The 20,260-nt window shown below is 57.5% G+C and overlaps 1 protein-coding gene across 2 annotated transcripts; it reads right to left on the reverse strand.

Annotated features, from left to right (window-relative positions):
• Window positions 1-4,462: 4,462 nt before the first annotated feature.
• Window positions 4,463-18,695, reverse strand: MAG (myelin associated glycoprotein). 2 transcript variants are annotated; one of them, XM_059999371.1, is made up of 11 exons: window positions 18,658-18,695; window positions 16,812-16,871; window positions 16,246-16,314; window positions 15,697-16,065; window positions 13,978-14,274; window positions 13,634-13,891; window positions 12,313-12,573; window positions 7,498-7,785; window positions 7,050-7,146; window positions 5,942-6,041; window positions 4,463-4,967 (listed from the first exon to the last, which is right to left on the reverse strand). In XM_059999371.1, the coding sequence occupies exons 3-11, from the start codon at window positions 16,289-16,291 to the stop codon at window positions 4,803-4,805; spliced, it is 1,881 nt and encodes a 626-aa protein (XP_059855354.1). In that variant the 5' UTR covers window positions 16,292-16,314; window positions 16,812-16,871; window positions 18,658-18,695; the 3' UTR covers window positions 4,463-4,802. The 2 variants fall into 2 exon arrangements, with proteins under 2 accessions (XP_059855354.1, XP_059855353.1); XM_059999370.1 differs by lacking the exon at window positions 18,658-18,695 and adding an exon at window positions 17,771-17,861.
• Window positions 18,696-20,260: the final 1,565 nt, after the last annotated feature.

Below are 20,260 nucleotides of genomic sequence, written 5' to 3' on the forward strand. Positions count from 1 at the left end.
GTCCCCACCCTGCCCTGGAAGCAGTGGAGCACCACCGTGAGGCCTGGGCTGCCTCCCGCACCTAGCTGTGTGCCCCCTCTGAGCCCACTGTCCAGGCTGAAAGATGGGGATGACAGTGCCTTTCTCACAGGGTTAGTGAGGTCACACACGTGCTGCACTCAGCCGCATATGAATGACAAGCACCTGGTAAACACACCTGGGCTCAAATCCCTGTCCTGCCATCTGTCAGCTGTGACCTCCCTCAGTTTCCCGTCTAAGGATGATGCAGACACTGGCGGTTCTGACTCCCTGAGTGGGCCGTGTGCAACCGCGGGCATGTGAAACGCTTTGCAGCGTGGCCGTCGCGAAATGAGCACTCTGTAAAAGTGAGCTGTCGTTATTACCAACAGTCCCTTGCTCTGTTTGACCAATACTCCATGGTGACATGACGTCACATACCTTTGGCTGCTCGATTCCAGGCTGAGTTTGACAGAGAGGCCCTTTGAGACAAAACAGTGGTTCCCCTCCTGCTCTCCAGCGAAGATGTTCTGGGCAGACCGAGCTCTGGGGATGGGAGGGGTGGGGGAAGGGGTCTTCTCTTCGGCTCCTGCCCTGCCCATGAGCTGAGGTTGTCACCTCCCCTCCAGGGAGCAGACGGGAACTGAGAGTGAAGAAGGTGGGGAAAGGAGGAGGCTTGGATCCTCCTGGGCAGAGTTGTGAGTCCCCCCAGACCCCTCCCCAGAGGAGGAGACTTGGAGTAGCCAGCATGGCCTGGAGCCCTTTCATTGATGGTGATAATGGAGCTGCCCACCCCAGGCACCGGTCCTCAGGACAGCGTGGGGGGCGACCAGGGATGGCTCTTCTCAGCCAGGAGCGACCCAGGATGTTGGCGGGAGGCGAGGGACAAAGTGGTCCATGTTGTCATGCCTGGTGCCTGGCCATCCTCCCTCCTGCATCGGGTGGCCCATCCCTCCCGACAGCTACAACTGTGAGACCTGCTCGCCTCTATTCCAGCGCAGCCAGACCTCTTCTCCTGCACGTGTCCCCATCCCTCTGAGTCACTCTGACTCGTCCTCAGCTTGAAATATCCCCAGGGAGGGGTCCCGTCAGCCTTGCCTGTCCTTGAACGTGCTGAGCAGAGCATGCTGTGTTCCCCACCAAACTAGTTCCCTTCGGCCTCTCCAGCATCCAAGGAAGTGGCCTTAGATCTAAGCATCTAAGTGTCTCGGACTCCTCTCTTCCTTCCCCTCCATACCAGCCAGTCCCATAAGTTCCCCCTCTAGAGGAGGTCCTGATGCTCTTTCCTCTCACATGTCCACTTCTCCTCTCTCTTGTACAAGAGCCGTGGCCTCCTGAGCCCCTTGCCTGCATCTGCTGATCCCCTGCATTCACTGTCCACACAGCTGCCAGCAGGGTCTCTGAAACCTCCGGCCCCTCCATAACGTTCCTCTGCCTATAACTCTCCAGCAGCTCCCCAGGTCACTCAGAGTAAAACCCTGAGTCCTGACTGTGACCTAAAGCCCCTCTGTGATCGGGCTCCCTTGGGCAACCGCTCTGGCTCCTACGTCCCACTCCACGCACACTGGTTTCCTTCTCATTCCATGAACATAACAAGTACGTTCCCACTCCAGGCATTTGCACCTGATCTTGGCTTTCCCTGGACCCACGTGCCTCAGAAATCGACAGAGCTCCCTCCCTCTCTTCCTTCTGGTCTCTACTCAGATGACCGCTTTCTAAGTCGGCCGCCTTGCAAGCACACTGTGTCCTTCTATCTCTCTTAGCACACTCGCTATCTGACCATGTGTTTATCTGGTCTCTGTCTATCTCTTCCACAGGATGTCAGCTCCACCGGGTCAGAGTGTGGTTCTTTTGGCCCGTGCGGCATCCCTAGAGCCCAGCACTGGCTTGGCACAGAGTAGGTGCTCAGTAACCACGTGTGGACAGAATTCTGGGGAGTCCAGGCGCTGTGGACAGAATTCTGGGGAGTCCAGGCGCTGGGCGGAGTGTGGTAGCTGAATTGTGGGTCATCACTGAACGTTAGTCCCTCCTAAGAGATGGTCTTTGTGTCAGATCACATCACTGCTTTCCAAACGTTAAAGGTTTGCCTGGGACCTTCAGGACTTTTATCCTGTCTGTGAACCACCTGAAACACTTTTATTTCATACATTTCTTTAAATCAATACATTTGATTGGTGTTTTAACTCAGTCTCATCCTAAGCTTTCGTCAAAAAACAAAAAATCATGTTTGGCGTGCTGCTTTCCTTTTGCTCTGATACAGACTAAATAAAGCATGACTATTCATGTAAAAGTCACTCCACAACCCTCCTGGGGACACCCAGCTCACCCGGGCGGCGCTCGGGCTGCACCGCGGGCAGCACAGGGTTACTCTGACTGTACGTCCCTGGTTATTGACACTCCTCTGCCTCTCAGGGTGAAGTCCTTCGGGTCATTCCTCCCAGGCCAGACCTGCTGGAGCCAGGTGCCTGTTGTTGGGGGACAGGTGTGTCAGGGCGGGGCCCCTGCACGTGTGCAGGAGCTCTGGTGGAAATGTCTAGTGTGGCTGCTGTGAAGTCCCTGCTGTTCTCTGCCACCGGCTCTGACCACTCCAGCCTTGTTTCAGCTCCTGGAACTTTGCCAAACACATTCCCACTTGGGGCCTTCGCACAGGGCGTCCCCGAGTGGCTTTCCTTCCATAGGGACGCCTCCCCGACCCCGAGACCCTAAGTCACACTTCCGTTCTAGGCTCTACCAACCTTCCCTGTGCTTCTCCTTGGGAGCAGGGGTCCCACTTTGCAGCCAGCCGTTCTGCCTAAGGTCATTTATTTAATATCCTTCTCCCTGCATGACTGCCAGCTCGGTGAGGAAAGGGCAGGCCTCAGGGTGGGGTTCCGCCCCGCTGCCCACAGCCCTGTTACCACACACCTCCCTTCCTTTCTCATGCACGTGGACAACCCACTCCAGCCGAAGCGGCCTCGTCACCTTCCTTTCCAACACAGTTCGGTTATTTCTGCCTCTACACCTTGACTTTGGCCTCTGTTGTATCCTCCGCCCTCTTCAAAAACCAGGGCAGGACCACCTTCCTCAGGAACCTCGCTGGCATCGCCCTCAGCCCTGCGGCTCTATTCTTACCACCCCCTCGGCATCTTCAGACCCATGAGCTTCCTCTGCTTCTCACTGAAACGGCAGTGACGTACAGTGGTCAGCACGTGGGCTGCAGAGCCAGGCCCCGAGGGCTTAAGTCGGGGCTGCAGCTGGGGGACCTCGAGGAAGTGATGCAGCCTCTATGCCTCGCCTCCTCCAGATTCTCAACGTCAGTGCATCAGAGTCCCCAGGAGGATTCGTCAAAACACAGACTGCTGGGCCCCAGCCCAGAGCTTTTGATTCCTGCAGTCTGGGTGGGGCCTGAGAATCTGCCTTTCTGACAAGTGCCCAGGCGAGGCTGCTACCGCTGGTGCAGGGACCCCACTTGGAGAAGCACTGTCGTAGTCGTTAGGGAAAGCAGATGGAGATGAATTCATATAAACCGGGTAGAACAACATGGCACGTAGTAAGCGCTCAACAAACACGTTAGCTGTTGATACCAGTTCATGCCAGTGAGTCCGGCCTTCTTTAAATTCAAGGAGACCTGAGTCCAGGGTCTGGCCACACTGTTTCCTGGACCTGGGACCCTGGGAAAATCACCTGGCTTCCCTGAGCCCCAGCGTCCTCATCTTCACAGGACTGTCCTGGAGGTCTCTTCCCAGGATAGCCTGAGCTTCCTAAAGGGCTTCAATACACAGCTGATGCCTGATGGATATTTCTTGAACCAAGTGAAGTTTGAAAGATTGGGAATTCCCTGGTGGTCCAGTGGTTAGGACTCTGCGCTTCCACTTGCAGGAGGCACGGGTTCGATCCCTGGTCAGGGAACTAAGATCCCACATGCCGCACAGCATGGTCAAAATTAATTAATTAATTAATTTTTTTTAAAAAAAAAAAGGAAAGGAAAAAAGATTGAAGCTGCAGAGTACAGCATGAACGTGAGGCACGGCGGTCAAACTGACACAGGCTCATGAAACACTGAGATCTGAGGCCCCCGCCGCGACCCGCAGGGCACAGGGGGGGATGTCAGTGAGTGAAGCCAGCCAGGTGTGGGACAACAGGAAATGGTGAGCAGTGTGGCAAGTCAGGAGCCAGGCCCCTTCAGAGGAAGCAGCCACCATCTCTTTCAGTGAGATGTGGCAGCGTGTAAGCGCAAGCCCAGGGCTGTCAGTCGCTCCACCTGTGGCAGGAGCAGGGGTGAGGGTTGTGATGTGAAGCCACCCAGCAGTCAAACATGACCTGCTGTGGACCAGCTGCCAGCTCGGAGTGGAAGCAACTTAAGGGCGGCTGGCCTGGGCTCAGGGCTAGGATCCCTGAGGACCCAGGGAAGGGCAAGGAGGCGGGGGGCAGGGTCCCCAAGGACGGGTCTGAAATCATCAGGGTCTAGACGGGTGTTTGACTTCAGGGCATTTATTTCGTGTTCCTCCGCACAGGCCCTGGGGCCAGGTATGGGGACAAGAGACCAGGCAGGGGTAGCAATAAATAACATGGACAGACGGGCTCCCCTCCAGACAGATGAGGTTAAAGGAGGTTACAGGGGAGCCACAATGCGGAGCTGGGGCGCTGGCAGGGCGGGGACAGCTGGGAGGGAGGGGGAGGCCAGGCCCCCAGGACCTCACTGTCACCTGCCCCGTCCCTTTCCTGCCCCAGCCCCCACTACTTTGGGGAGGAAGGAAGCCCACAGCCAGTGGGGGCCAGTGAGGGTCCTGAAGGGGTGGTGGCCATCCGGGCTGCCCCCGGCTCCCTCACTTGACGCGGATTTCAGCATACTCGGCCAGCTCCTCCGTCAGGGTGTAGCTGTCCTTGGTGGGCCGTTTTCCCAGGTCCGCGTGAGAATAGCTCAGGTCCAGCTCTGGGGGCTCCCCCCGAAGGCCCAGCAGCCTCCTCTCAGATCCCAGGCGCCTCTCACTCTATGAAGGGAACCAACCCATTAGAAGGTCCTGTTCCACCCTTGACAGATGCAAAGGCTGGAGTCGCTTGCGCCTCCCAGAGCTGAGTCCTGTGTGAGGACCACCAGCCCAGCCAGCCCCACGGTCCCCAGTCCCCCTCTGGAGCTCTTGCCTGTGCCGATCCCCGCTACGCAAAACCACCTCCTCGCTGCCAAGCCTGAAAGTCGCCCACAAATGCAACGTCTCCAGGAAGCCTTCTTCAACATCGGAATTTGGGGGGGGCACTCAATTCAGTCCATAACATGCCCTTAGATTAAAGCCACCTGGCCGGGTGCCCACCTTCCCCAAGTTTTGTAAATGCCCGACTCAGTACGTTTGGGTCTGGTGTGGTCCCCCTCCTCCACCTGGGAGATCCTGCAGGTGCAACTTCGGCTTCCCTGTCACGCTTTCCATCCCTACCCCCCACCTTTGGACACACACACACACACACACACACACAGGACAGTGGCCACAGACATACAGAGGGGAGCAGCAATGGGACAGACTAGACAAGGCCAGGAGTGCTGGGCAGAGCCAGACTGAAGTGGGGACCAACCTGGACGCCTGACGGGGACGCACACACATGCACGCCAACCCCAGGGCCCAACACGGGCCCAGAGGTGGGCACACTGAGGCCCCCGGAACCTACCTCCTGGGGTGCTCATTCCAGGGTAGAGAGCTCTCTGGACTATTGGAGAAGGAAATGCAGTCATAGACGCAGGCGGGGTGGATGAGGGCTTCCCTTGGGCCCCGAGCTCCACAGCCCCCCGCCAGGCCTCGGCCTGAGCGCCCCTTCCCAGCCCAGGGCCAAGCCAGCCCTCCGCACGACCCCTGCTTCCCTTCTGCGGGGCCGGCGCCCCCTCTGCCCCTGGGTCTCCAGGCCCCCCGCCAGGCCCTCGGGGCCCCTGGCGCACAGGATCTCCAGCTAGCCCCGCACCACAGGGCTCTGGCCTCACCTCATATTTCTCCGGCGCCCCAGAGATGCGGAAGTCACTGCTGAACAGGACGGGGGGGTCGTCCCCCGCCGGGAAGCTGGGGCTCTCTGTCACGTTCTTTCTGCAGGGCAAGACGTGTCAGCTCTAGTGGGACCCCCAGGTCCCCCCACTCCCCTCTCTATCTGCAACCCCATCTACCTAAGAGTATGGCCCAAGGGACCCCAGAGCTGCTCCCACCCGCCTCTCTAAGATGGGCAGCAGGCCCTTTGGTGAGCAGCCTCTTCCTGTCCACCACTGCCCATCCCTCCTCTGCTTCACAGCTGAGGATGAGCCACCTGGGCCCTGGTCTCTGCCACTTTCAGGACCCCAGCCTGGCTGCTCCGGGCTCTCCTCATTCGCTCTGGGGCTATCCACACCCCCTTGCCGCCACGATGCGGAGCGGGGGGTTAACTCCTTGTCAGGAGAGCTGATGTGCGCACCACAAGGCAGAAAATTAACAGCGGCGCACCTGTGGCAGGTGGCTGTGGCTTGGGACTGCGGAGCGTTTTGTTTTGTCTTGTTTTGTTCTGTTTTTTTAAGATTTCTTTGATGTGGACCATTTTTAAAGTCTTTTCATTGAATTTGTTATAATATTGCTTCTGTTCTACGTCTTGGTTTTTTGGCCACGAGGCATGTGGGATCCAGCTCCCCGACCGGGGATCGAACCTGCACCCCCTGCCCTGGAAGGTGAAGTCCCAACCACTGGACCACCAGGGAAGTCCCTGAGGAGTGTTTTTGATACCACAGATATGTGTAATCATTGGGGCTTCCGGAACCAACTGTGACGGATGTTCTGGGTGCAAGCCAGGGGTACCGGCTCTCCCCATCACACCGGAGCGGCAGGAGGCCACAGCACAGGATGCGGGGCACAGGTATCGACTGGTGAGAAGTGCTCGGCCCAGGCACTGGCATGCGTGACCTGACCACGGCGGCCCACGTTAGCCGGGGCCCTCTCTCCTCCATCCAGCTGAACATTCTCAGAGCAGAATCCTCCCTCCCTTGCCCACCCCCCACCTCCAACTGCTCTGCCCCTGCCCTGCCCTTGGAGGCCACCCCGCCCCGCCCCAGCTCAGCCCGGAAGGCTACTCACTTTCTGCGCGTCTGGGTGATGTAGCAGACGACGGCAATTAAGATGGCAAAAGCAACCACCGCTCCCACGGGCCCGATCTTGGCCCACATCAGGCGATCTGAGGAAAGAGAAGACCCAGGCGCCCTCAGGGCTGCCGGTGGGAGTGAGGACACCTGGGTTCTTAGGAGACAGGCTGGGGCAGGGGTGAGAGGGAAAATATTTACACCACTGGCATATCCTTGCACTGACTGGCTAGCCTGAAGGCCTTTGCTGCTGGAGGGGCCAGTAAAGTACAGGCAAGCTCGGGGCAGCCTCTCCTAACTGGCTGGAAAGGGCATCTCTACCACCCGATCCGCTGCGCAGCCTGACCCATGCGCAGCCGCTGGTGATCAGCCTTGGGGAGGGGAGCTTGGATCCAAGAGGGGTCCTGTCTGTCCCTTGACGCCCAGCCCCAGGCCACACCACTCACGGGCTCCCTGGAAGGGCAGCTCCAGGCTCTTGGTGCCATAGAGGTTGTGGGAGGAGCAGATGACCCGGGGCGGGGCCTGGGCCTGGCCCCGCAGCGTGAGGATGCTGGTGAGCAGGAGGCCGCTGCGCTCCGAGTACACGAACTCGCGCTCCGTCTCGTTCACGGTCACGTTACGCGAGGGCAGCTCGAAGGCCACGGACGGCTCTGGGTTGGCTTTCACCACGCACAGGCACTGCACCGTGTCACGGGCCGCCGCACAGTGGGACTCCAGGAGGATCACGGGGGCAACTGCAGGGGCAAGACCAAGACCCCGCGGGCTAGAGACAGGGCCTCGGGGGCTCCTTGGCCGTCGCAGAGATGAGCTGCCTGTTCCCCTCTGCACTCTCTTTTACGTCCTCTCTAACTCTGCTCACCTTGTGAAACATAGATCACGGTGCTGCCTGCTCAAAGCCCCCCCCCTCCAATTGCTCCCCGTGTCACTTAGAATAAAACCCCAATTCTTTGCCTTCGCCTGCAAGGCCCTGCAGGACTTAGCCACGCTCTAATCTCCTGCTGTCACCCTGGCTCATTCCCTTCCAGCCACACGAGCCTCCTTGCTTGTTTCTCATACTTGTGGAGCTTTTTCCAACAGCCGGGGCGGGGGTGGGGGGGCCTTGCGTTTCTCCCTCCGCTAGGAACACTTCCCTGACACCTGCCAAACTCCCGCCCTCACTCCAGGCAGCTTCTGCGCAGACCATGTCTATTTCTCTGACCACCCCATGTAAGTTGCACCTCGCTTCAATAACTGTTCACTCGAGTTTTCTCCCCAGCACTTATCCCTACCCGGGTTATACACTGATGTGGCTGGTCTTGTATTTGCATCGAGACAGGCTCTTACTCAGTCTCCACTCTGTCCCCCACACTTAGAACATGACTTTCTTTTTTTGCCATACCACACGACATGCAGGATCTTAGTTCCCTGACCAGGGATCAAACCCAAATCCCCTGCAGTGGAAGCGCAGATTCTTAACCACTGGACCTCCAGGGAAGTCCCTAGAACATCCCTTTCACCCGGCAGGAGCTCTGGGAAGACTTACTGGATGAACTACTGCGTTCAGCCAGCTCCCCTTCCAGGCCATCCTACAGATGCCCCTACTCACTCCCTGGAGCCCCCTGCGTCCTGACCCTCCCTCCCTCGCAGGATTCCCCGTGGTACCAGGTACCACCCTCCACCCAATATCATTTTGTTGAGCTTTGCTTTGCTGCCATTTAAATTACAAAAACGATACTGGTATTTTTTTTCCTTTCATTTTCCAAAATATGAAATTATAATAGAACATTGAATGTTGCTTTTTAAACTATGTTCTCTTTCCCTCATGGAGAGTCTGGCATTCCCCTCTGCTTGCTCTAGACTGACCTCTGGTTCTCAGCCCTGAGCAAAACCCACTTCCACATGGGCAAAAGATCTTTGGCCCACCTACCCCACTTATTTTCAATTTCCAGTAAAAAAGAATATGCAGGTAACAGCGACGGAGCAGGGAGTCACATGAGCCGTGTAGTGGCAGTAGGGATCATCCCATTTGGAACCTCAATGTGTACATATCTCTACGTCTAGTAAATGAACAGTTAAATATTCCAAATTCTGTTGAGGCAGACGTGCACTATGCTTGCTGTAGTATTGACAAATTAACACACCACAGAGTAAATTAGTAATGACAAACATGAACGGACAGTGATTAATTTTTTAAAAATCCTTTCATTCAATACTGCGCCACTGGTACTGTTGTGACAGTGTTGCGGGAACGCTGACACCCTGTTGCATGTGCTCAGCATCTTTGCAGCATTGCCGGCAGCCTCGCGACCTATGAAACCCTGATTGACACTAGATAAGCCCCAGGTCCCACAAAGGATGGGGAGTTTGGAGTGAGACAGCTTTGGCTTGAATCTCAGCTCTGCCATCTACTGGCCGGTCGCCCCGATCAGGCCACTCAGCTTCCTGGGCCTCCGAGATGAACTTCTCATGTGTGCAAAGAGGCGTAATGGTCCTTGACTTGCCAGGGGCTACGGGACTCTGTTCTGAAGTGGGCACATGAGCTTGTTGAAAAGAAAGCTTAGGGACTTCTCTGGTGGTGCAGTGGTTAAGAATCTGCCTTCCAATGCAGGGGACATGGGATCGATCCCTGGTCTGGGAAGATCCCACGTGCCACGGAGCAACTAAGCCCGTGCGCCACAACTATTGAGCCCGCGCTCTAGAGCCCAAGAGCCACAACTACTGAAGTCTGTGCGCCTAGAGCCCGTGCTCTGCAACAAGAGAAGCCACCGCAATGAGAAGCCTGCACACAGCAACGAAGAATAGCCCCCGCTCGCCACAACTAGAGAAAGCCCGCGCGCAGCAACAAAGACCCCATGCAGCGGAAAAAAAAAAAAAAAGAAAAGAAAAGAAAAAGAAAGCTTAACATCCCATGCAGGGATCGAACCATTCCAGCAGAGGAAGCAAGTGAGCAAAGCCTTGGCAGCAGGAAGGCAGGCGGATACCCAGCCAGGAGTTCAAAGGAGAGATGAGTGGGAAGCTAAGAGGATGTCTAAGACTTACGGGGCACATGGGACATGTCGGGCACTATGGGCGCTCACCATAATTTCCTTATACTGTCATATCCGTTTTTCAGAGAAGAGAATCGGGGCTCAGCAAAGGTGAACTCACTTGTCTGGGATCACACAGCACATCTCCATCACAAGATGGAGATAGAGCTGGGATTCGGACCCAGGTCGATTCAGCTCTGTCGGGTACTGGGCACCAGTAACATTTCCGTTTCCTCCTATTAAATGGGTGAAGGGCAGTCCCTGCCCCCAATCACGTTGTTGTGAGAATGAAATAGGTCAATATGCACAAAGGGCTGAAACCAGTCTTCTAGTCATCACAGGGTCTCAGTGAGGAGAGTGCCCTGCAGGTCCCACGCTGTGCTGGGACCCAACAGCCCCCCCCCGCCCCCTCCCCGCTCAGGAGCACCCACCATCGTCAGCGAGCATGGAAGCCCCGTTGCTAGGGGACGCAGACTTTGGGGACAGAGAGGGACCTGAAGCCCGACGCCCAGAGGGTAAGCACAGCGACACAGGCCTTGGAGCCCGGTGACCGGCTCAGCAGGGGTGGGGTGGGAGGCACAGCTGCTCCTCCCCTCCGGCTGACTGAAGGCCTTGAGTACCTTGGGTACCAAGGACTGCAGGGGAGATGAAGCAGCCAGAGGTTTAAGAACTGGATCGACAGGAGTCCAGAAGAATCCTGGCACTGGCCAGCCTTCCAGCTGCATGGCCTTGGGGAATTCTGACCTTCAGTTTCTCCTCAAAGGGGATGACGATAACACGTAGCTGCTTCAAGGGGCGACCACAAGGGCTCAGCAAAATAACACGTGCAGGGGATGCAATCCTGGCCCAGAGTAGGCCCTTAATGATCGTTTGCTGCCACCACTCTTATTATACAGGAGGGTCTGTGACTGAAAACATTCGTGAGCTGGAGATGCGTGTATGATCAGACGTTTCCACCGGATCCTCAGGGGGTTCTCTGACTCTACACCTAAGAACTCCTGGCTTGGGATATAGGTTTAATGGAGAAAAGCGTGAGGCAGAAGGGTGGGCGTGAGGCAGAAGGGTGGGCATGTAGGCGGGGTACCCGCACACCCATATGCATGATCACGTTGGATGCCGCGAGCGAGCAGAGACTGGGAAGGAAGGTGCCCAAAGAGGAAGGGTTAGCAGGGCAGTGGTGGCCATCACCTTGCCCTGGAAGATGGTACTCCAGGAATAATCTGTCTCTGCTGACTACGGCCACACGCCATATTGAATATACGGACTGTGCCCAAAACCTTCTGGCAAGCTTGTGTGGTAGGGACCATTGTAGGTGGAATCATTTGGAGACAAGTGCCAGAGGCCAGGCTGGAGCTGGGGAGGAAGCAGGGGGAATGGAACTACAAAGGTGACATTCCAGAGGGAGTTGCTGGACGAGGGGGAGTGGAAACTGCGACTTGGGAGCTATGACCCGAGTGACGGCGGGGTGGGGGTGGGGTGTTGGCGGTGATGTCCACAGCAGGTTGGGAAGGGCTCTGGTTGGCAGTGGAACAATGGGCTTCATTCCCAAGACAGTTGGCTTTTTATATGCATCCGTCTCATCTCTCCGGCTGTACCATTATCTGTTAATACGCTTGGTGTCCTCTCGGTCCTACCCCCCACCTCCCACTGAGCCACACGGCCGTGCATGTAACAACGGCTTGATCAATGTATTCTGATGTCATAACATAGGATGAAGTCAATGGGCAGCACAGAAGAGTGGAACCAGACCACTGTATTTGAATCTCAGTTCTGCCGTTTTCTGGCTGTGTGACTTTGGGCAAGTGACATAACCTCTCAGGACCTCAGTTTCCTTCTCTGGAAACTGGAGAGAGTAAGAGAACCTCCCTCATCGGATGTAACAAAAACGAAAGAGTGAGTCCCTGTACAGAGCTTCCAACATTTCTTGGTGCCTAGCGACGTTCCATAAGGGTCGGAGGTCGTGGTTATTCTTTTAGTTAATGCAAAGGGGCTGTGGCCACAGGATTCAGAAATCTCCTTGGTCACAAGCCCACACCAGGATGTGGGGATACCGTATTCTCACGTGGGGCTTTGATTTTCTTGCTGTGGGTTCCGCTTTCCTCCCTTCCTCATCCTTATCTGACCCCTGGCTGGGATGCGTGGGTACCTCCCGGTCACCTGGGTGTCCCCCATTGAGCCGTCTACCACAGGGGTGGGTGGGCAGGAGTCAAGCCCGGCCGCCCTCCGCAGGGGCAGCGGATGCAGGGGAGTACTCACACTCCACGGATAGGTTGAAGGCGGTGGCCCTCTGACCGTACTGGTTCTCGGCCACACACCAATATTCTCCATCATCCTCGGGCACGACGGCGGGCAGCTCCAGCTGCAGCTCGCTCTCATAGATGACCGTGGCCAGAATCTGCTTCTCCTTGAAGATGGTAAGAATGGGATCCGGGTTGCTCTGTGTGGAGCACAAGATGGAGACTGTCTCCCCCTCCACGGCCACCACTGTCCCGTTCACCGTCGGCTTCCAGGGTGCATCTGGGGGGCAGGACAGGGGGCCGATGGTCAGAAGCTCCCACCCCCAAATGTGACCCCCGACGCCCTAATCAGGGCACACCAGCTCAGGATGGCTCAGGTAACCCCAGGCCTGGGCGTCTCGTTTACAAAGACAGGGATTCTGCAGCGACAGCGCTTGTGTTTGAATCCCGGCTCTACCCCTTCCCAGCTGTGTGTGGACCCATGTCGAAACCCCTCTGGGCCCCATTTTTCTTATCTGGAAAATGGGCTTAATAATATTCCCAACCTCATAGGGGTCACTGAGAACCAACTGTGACAAGCACTGTTTTAGCCTGAACAAGGTTAGATGAAGATCCCTGCCCGTGTGGACAGATGCTGTATAAGGAAATCAAACATATAGTTGGCAAGACGGGGATAAGTGCTTTGCAGAAAAATAAAGGTGGGATGGGAAATCGGGGTAGTTGACGGTTTTCACTAGGATGGTGAGGGAGGGCTGCAGTGAGCCTAGAAGGAGGTGAGTAGGAGCCAGCCGTGGGGAGGCCCCAGGGGAAGAGTATTTCTGGAAGGCACTCAGAAACTGCTGAGTAAATGTTGGCCGGTGCTGTCATTTTTATTATCCCCAGCCCTGGGCACTTTGCCTCAATAAATATTTGTGAATGAATGAATGAATGAATGACCTCTCCTTGGCTCCTAGTTAAGAATCCTGTCTGACGGGCCCCCTCTCCCTGGGGCCCCATAATGTTCGGGGGCTGGGAGAGCCCTGGGTTCTCCTCAGCCCTCCCATCAGAACTGCAATGGGGCTTATTTTAAAATGCAGATTCCCGGAGCCAGGCCCAGCTCTACCCGCAGGAAACTGAATTTAACAGGCTTTCCTGGGTGGCAGGGATTGCCTCTGCCTCTTCCCATCTCGTCCTAGCGAGGAGAGTGGTGCAGAGTAGGTGTTCACCAGATACTCGTGGGGAAAATGAAGGAACTCCTTAACCTGCAACTTCCTCTCCATCTCCACCTCAACCACGGGCATGGTCCCGACCGCGCCCCCACTGGGCCCCCAGCTCCGCCCCGGGCAGGGGCGGCGACTCACACATGACGCTGAGCCCCACGGTGCGGTTGTCCTGGCCATAAGCGTTCTCGGCCAGGCAGGCGTAGACGCCGTCCTCCGCGGGCGCCACCTCGTCCAGTTCCAGGGACAGGCTCTCCGTCACCGCCTCCCGGAGCACCGTGCCGTCCCGCATCCAGGTCAGCAGCGGCGGCGGGTTGCTGTCGGCCCCACAGAGCAGGCTGACGTGCGAACCCTCGATGGCCTCCACCGAGGAGTTCATCTCCACAATCACCGGGGGGTCTGCGGCACCGGAGACACAGGACGTCAGCGGGCACGTGCCGCAGACCCCGCCCCCGGCCCGCACCCCGGCCCGCACCCAAGCTCACACTTGACGTCCAGGCTGGCGTAGCCTTCGAACTGCAGGGTGGTGTTGGGGAAGGAGGCCTGGCAGCCCAGCCGGTAGCCGTTGGCCTCCCTGGTGGGCACGAAGTGCAGCAGCGACACCTGCACCCAGGTGCCCTCGTCCTCGCGGAGCCGCCCCAGCACAGCCGGCTCCCCGAGCCCCTCGTGGCCCAGCCAGCTCAGCTCTGGGTGCATCTCGGGGCAGTTGTCAGGCACCATGCAGCTGACCTCCACTTCTGTGCCTGCCACAACCTCTGGGGGGACCATGATGTTGGGGGTGTCTAAGTGAGACGGGGAGATGGAGGGTGAAGGAAGCAGCATCGGACCCCCACGTTGTCCGACTCCAGTCCTGGTACCCGCTCCCCTCCCCATCCTTGGATGCAGAATTCCCTACAACCTTCTCTCCTCCTGGGTACCCTTCACCCAGAAGCCCTCCGCAGATCCAACCGCAGATGTAATAATAACGGAAACAACAATATAGTGGTCTGAGTACTTTACTGTGTGTAACTTGCCCGTCCTTCCAGCCATGCCGAAAGTAGAAAGTGGGTAATGTTATTTTGCCCATTTTGCGGATGAGGAAACTGAGGCCACAGCGCGCATGGGGTAAAACTGAGCTTCAATTCCTGTCGCTCTGGCTTCATCGTCTGTGCTCTGGACACTACGTTATATTCCTCAAGAAACCTCTCTCCTTCCCACGTTTGCTTTGGTTTAGCTTCCACGTGCGTGCGTGCGTGCGTGCGTGCGTGCGTGTGTGTGTGTGTGTGTGTGTGTGTGTGTGGTGTGTCCTGGAGCTGTCTGGCTGTGCCTAGCAGCGGAAGCGGGGCCTCTCTGTGCATCAGGGCTGTAATCTGGCCCCTCATGTAGACTCAGAGCTGATGGCAAACCTGAGTCTAAGGGTTCCATGCCTCTCGGGGCCTCTCAGAAATGAGGCAGTAGACCCTACTCTAATTGCCCAAACTGGCCCGGAGCTGCATTTTATTTGACCTAAATTTAGGGTATTTTTTAAAAAAAATATCTGAATCAGCAGCTGATGCTGAAAAAACATAGAAAAATACAGTTCCCTTTGAAAATTCGGGAATTCCCTGGCGTTTCAGTGGTTGGGACTCTGTGCTTCCACTGCAGGGGGCACGGGTTCAGTCCCTAGGATCCCGCATGCCGTGTAGCACAGCCAAAACCAAAACAAAACAAACAAACAAACAAATGGAAAACTCAGAATGCTTGACAGCAATGACCCTGCCTTCTCACCCAGCACCACTTAGACGGAGCTGGGCGTCATGTACCAGGCACTGCTTTGCCCACTTGACAACTGTTCCCTCATTGAACTTTGAGTGCTGTTCTTAACCCTATTTTACAGAAGAGGAAAACAAGGCCCAGAGAAGTTAAGTAACTTGCCCTCAGTAGCCCAGCTAACATAGGAATCCAGAGGCCTGGCTCCAACCCCTGGGCCCGCTGCCTTTACCTCAGGTGTTTCTGGAAGAGTAAGACCACTGCTTTCCTCTGAGAGCCCTGCTTTGCCTGTTTCAGTCATCTGCCTGGGCCGTGTGGGCAGGGGGGGGTTGCACCCCTCCCCCCAGCCAAACCAACAAGTCCCTGGTCCTGCCAGCTAGACCTCCCTGGAAAGGTGCCAGGAGGACTTCCTGCTCCCCCTGCGCCCCCTGCATGGCCCCAGCCCCACGGCATCTGCACAGCCCCCGGGAACTCACTGATGATGTCCAGGACGCTGTGCTCGGAGAAGGTGTACTGGTTGTAGCCCCCCAGGTCCCCGCGGAAGTAGTACTTGCCACCCAGCTCGGGGCTGAGGTTGCTGAGCAAGAGGGTGCAGTTGCGCAGGCCCAGGGCCCCCAGGAGGCGGCTGCGGCCCTGGAAGCTCTCGTGGACGACTTGGGTGCGTGACTTGAAGACCACCGGCGGGTAGTTTTTCGGGTAGGGGCTATTGAAGTACCAGACGCCGTGCACAACGGCCGGCCGCAGCTCGTCGGGGAAGTCGAAGCGGCAGGGGATGGAGACACACGTGCCCTCGAAGGCCGAGATGGACGAGGGCATCCAGGCCCCCCAGTGACCCCCGCGAGAGGCTGTGGGCAAGCAGGACCGCTGAGGCTGAGGGACATGTCCTGCCCGGATGCCCCCAATCCCCCCGCTCCCATCAGCTTCCACTGCCCTGCGGGGCGGGGGCGGGGTCCAGGGACCCACAAAATCAACCCCAGCCTGCTCAGGGGCCAAGACCCCAGGAGCCCCAGACCCCCAGGCATTACCTGAAATCATGATCCAAAACAGAGGCAGTGCCGTGAGGAATATCATTTTGTACAGCAAGTGAGCAACAGCTGGATGGGGGAGAAGAGAGGAGAGGATTAAAGGCCAGGGGAAGTGAAAAGGGTGCTTCTAGTAAGGCTTTAGGAAGCAGCCTGTTCAGATGTTAGCCACTGCTGCTATTATTATGTATAATCACAAACACATCTATGGGCATCAACCATGAACCACCCCCAGTACTTTACGACACAGATTCATTTGATCTCTTTGAGGTAGGTGCAATTATTATCCTCATTTTGTAGCTGCGGTCCAGAGAGGTTGAGTAACTTGCCCGAGGCCACACAGCACGTAAGTGGCAGAGCTAGGATTCAAGCCCTGTCTGCCTGTCCAGGTCTGCAGATTTCACCACCAAACTGTCCTGACTCTATGTGGTAGTGACGTGCTAATAATTGTCTTCATCACCATCCTGCCCTTGGGGATCTCCAAAGAGTAAGGATAGAGCCAAGTCTGGACCAGCATCAGGAAGCAGGGCAAGCCAGGAGGAAGGGGAATTTGGAACCCTCCCCCTCACCTCCGTCTCCCTGAGTTGGGAATGTCTTCTGGTCCCACTTGAAGCTGTCAGCCGGCCAACCTGGAACAAGAGTCAGACAGGCGCAAGGAGGTGGGGGCCTGAGGGTCCCCTGCCCCTCCCCGTCCACTTTCCGGATCTACTGTGAGTAGATCCTGCAGGCTGCCCACACGGTCTCTGTGGCCCATGGACGCTTGGGACCCTCCCACACAGCCTGAAAGCTACTCTGTGGTCACCTCCCGAGGCAAACTGCGATGGAGGAGAACTCTCGGGAAGGAAAGGGAAGCAGCAGAGCTCTGGGGGTGGGGGGAGGCAGGGGCAGTGAACGCGGTGAGGGAGCACATGTCCCACGGCTGAGGCCTGGGGGTGGGAGGCAGGGACCCAGCCCCATCAATGACTGGGTTTCACATCATCAGCATTCCCAACATGCCACGTGAATTCCTGCCGCCCTCTCCCACCCTACAGATGGCCCCTGGCGTCCCCACCCTCCAGAGGCGAGAGCCCGGTACAAAAGAGCCCTGTTCCCTCAGGGTGAGGGTGCCTCGTCCTGGGGGGCTTCTGGGGTAGATGGGGGTGAGGGAAGAGCTGGGCGAGCCTGGCTGGGCTCTGAGTGGAGCCAGGAAGGACCAGGGATTGGGGTTAGTGACTCCCTGGCACCCAGCTCCTCTGTGGGTCGCCTCAGGGCTGGACCCAGTGTTTCCAAGTGGCTGCTCTTCCTGGCCTTTGACACTCTCTTCCCACGGACAGACGCATGCGGTCAGACACATGCAAATGCCGCCATGAAATGTGACGGATCTGGACGCAGCCAGAAGAAGCAGCCTCGCACCGTAACACCCGTCAGGGCTCTGCACACGCCGACAGGCACCGAGACCCCCGTGCGGCAGACACACACACACCTGCGTCCTCCTGCCCACCACACACCGGGACGGGCATAGGCATGGCAATCGGGCATACACACGGACCTGCCTGCGTGCCATGCTCGCAAAGACACTCGGACCGGCTATGGACAGACCCACTCAGACACATGCGGATGGACACGCGGCAGATGCCACCTTTGCACCTGCGACGGGAAGGTACAGGAGGTAGACACAGGTGAGGGCCACGGGGCCTGGGCAGACGTGTGAAACAAGTGTGTAGACCACGCAATCTGAATGGGGGTGAAAATTGGTTCTTGGGGTGGGGTCCAGAAAAATCTTAGTTATTACAGTGGTTTGTGGCTCTCTAAAGGACCACGGTATATAAACATATACAGTCTATCCGTAATATTAAGATCTCACGGGGGGAGCTGGATTAGGAAAAACAGGTCTAAAAGCTTTCCTTAGTGGGGTGTAAATAAAGGTGGAGAAACACGGATGTGGATTACGACTCACTAAGAGACGTGCACGTGCATGTGCACACGCGCCCCCGTCAGGTGCTCAGGTGCTGGAACTTGCTCACTCACAGCCCCCTGTGCCCGCACCCTCCCAGATGGCAGGAGGCAGACGTCTGATCACCCGGGCATCCTTCCACTCTTCACCTGTCCCTGGATGACTTCCACCCCATCTGCCACAAACTTAGGAGCCCCAGGGCAGAACGTCCACCAGAGGGGTGCTGAGGAGGGCTCTTCATTCTTTCTCTCTGTGGTTTCTTCCCAAGGCCCCGTCACTGTCCCTGCCACGGTCCCAGCCCACGCCCAGAGCAATCCTAAGCAGCACCCTCCCCCACCCTAAATTAGTGGCAGCTCCCAGCCACCATCCACGGCCCAGACCGCTTCGCACTGCACATGCCCCGGGCGGCCCTGCCCCGTGCTCTCAGCCCCAGTCCTCTGTTCTCCTCCCCGTCCCACAGCCCTCTCGGCTGCAGTACTCACCTGATGCTCTTGCTTCTGCACCCTCTGCTCCGCAGGCCCCGCTCGCAGTCCCCTGGCCTCCCAGGGTCTAGGCCCCCACTGACCAGCCCCTCCCCTCCCCCTGGGTGCCAGGGGCCGCCTGCCTCCAAGGCCCAGCTCCTCCCTGCCCCCGGGGGAGGGGGGCACAAAGGGCCCTTGTCACCGCTGCTTGAACTGGGCAGCCTGATGCCTGGGTTCTACGAGCTCCTTCCTGGAGGGGCTGGGGGCGGCTGCCTCACTCATTCCCCCCTCCATCACTGCGTACCCTGGTTCTGGGTCCCTGGGAGGATGCTCTAAGATCTCTGGAGTCTCAGGCTGAGAAGCAGAAGGCATTGTCCTCAGCGTCTAGGGGATCTTGGTGGCAGTGTTAGGGATAACCCCGGGCCTGAGAGGCCACAGAGGCCAGTGTGGCCAGGAGGAGGAGGCAGGACATCTCACCCTCGGCTCCAGTCACGTCCACCCTCTCTAGAGGGTGTCGCGTTTGGTACCCACATCCTGGTCTATTGTCTTCCAGCCACTTCTTGCCATCGGAAACAACCTTATGTGTTGACTCTCTCCTCCCGTGATAACATGACCTCCAGGAGGACAGGCCATGGGCTGCTTTATGCCCAACCTAGCCTGCCGGGAGGCTGGCTCCTGGCAGAGTTAAGATTCGTCAACGCAGAGTGGGTGCACGGGTGTGATCCTCAAATGCCCTGAGCGGAGGCCTTGACGCCTCTTCCTTCCTCCTAGAAAGCTCCCCTGCCCCGTCCCACTCCCCGCTCCGCTGCTGGCCGTAGCCTGTGTGGCCTGTTGGCTCCCAGCTTGGACGCTGCTTCCTCTGGAAGCCTGCCCGGCCCCTCTCACCAAGCCAAGTTCCTCTGTTTAAATGCTGCCCGGTCCCTCTATGGCCCTCAGCACGCCATTTGCCAACCTGCACCCTCAGTGAGCTGCTTCCCCACTGGCATCTGAGCTCAGGTCTCCACCTGCCTGTCTGTCTGTCTTGTTCACCACTGTATCCCCTAGAACAGTGCCTGGTGCACAGAGGGTGCTCAGCCAGGGCTGTGCTGACTCTCTGAGCTGGGTAGGGACCCTCTGTGTGCAGAGTCCACGGTGATCCTCCTGCCACCCCAGCCCCTCCCATTGGTCATGACCTTTGCATGGTGATGGTGGTGTGATGAAGTGGAGTAGTGGTTTGATCATGAGCTGTTTAGTCACACTGGGGCATCTTCTGTCCTCCTTCAGGCCAGGGCAGTAGGGAGGGAGGCGGGGAGGGTCCCTTCTCCCAAGGGAGAGCCCGGCCCCGGGGGTGGGGTGGGGGAGATGCAGAGGGTGATGGGTGGGGAAATCCCTCAGACTGGGGATGGAGGGGGATGGGGAGTCCCACCCCCACCTCGGGCTTCATGATGTCAGACTCTGCCCGTGCCTTTCCCAGTCAGGGACAAAGGCCCACTGAGAGTGGGCTGGGGCTTGAACGCCAGGGTTCCAGACCAGAGCGTGGCGTGGTGCTTGGGCTCTGGGAGAGGACACGGAGATCCTAGGGGACTCATGTCACAGTCTTCAGCATCAACGCCAGCCGCCTTGGGGTCTTGTGCCCGAGCATTTT

Source organism: Delphinus delphis, chromosome 20 (assembly GCF_949987515.2).
Source record: "Delphinus delphis chromosome 20, mDelDel1.2, whole genome shotgun sequence".
Taxonomy (NCBI): domain Eukaryota; kingdom Metazoa; phylum Chordata; class Mammalia; order Artiodactyla; family Delphinidae; genus Delphinus; species Delphinus delphis.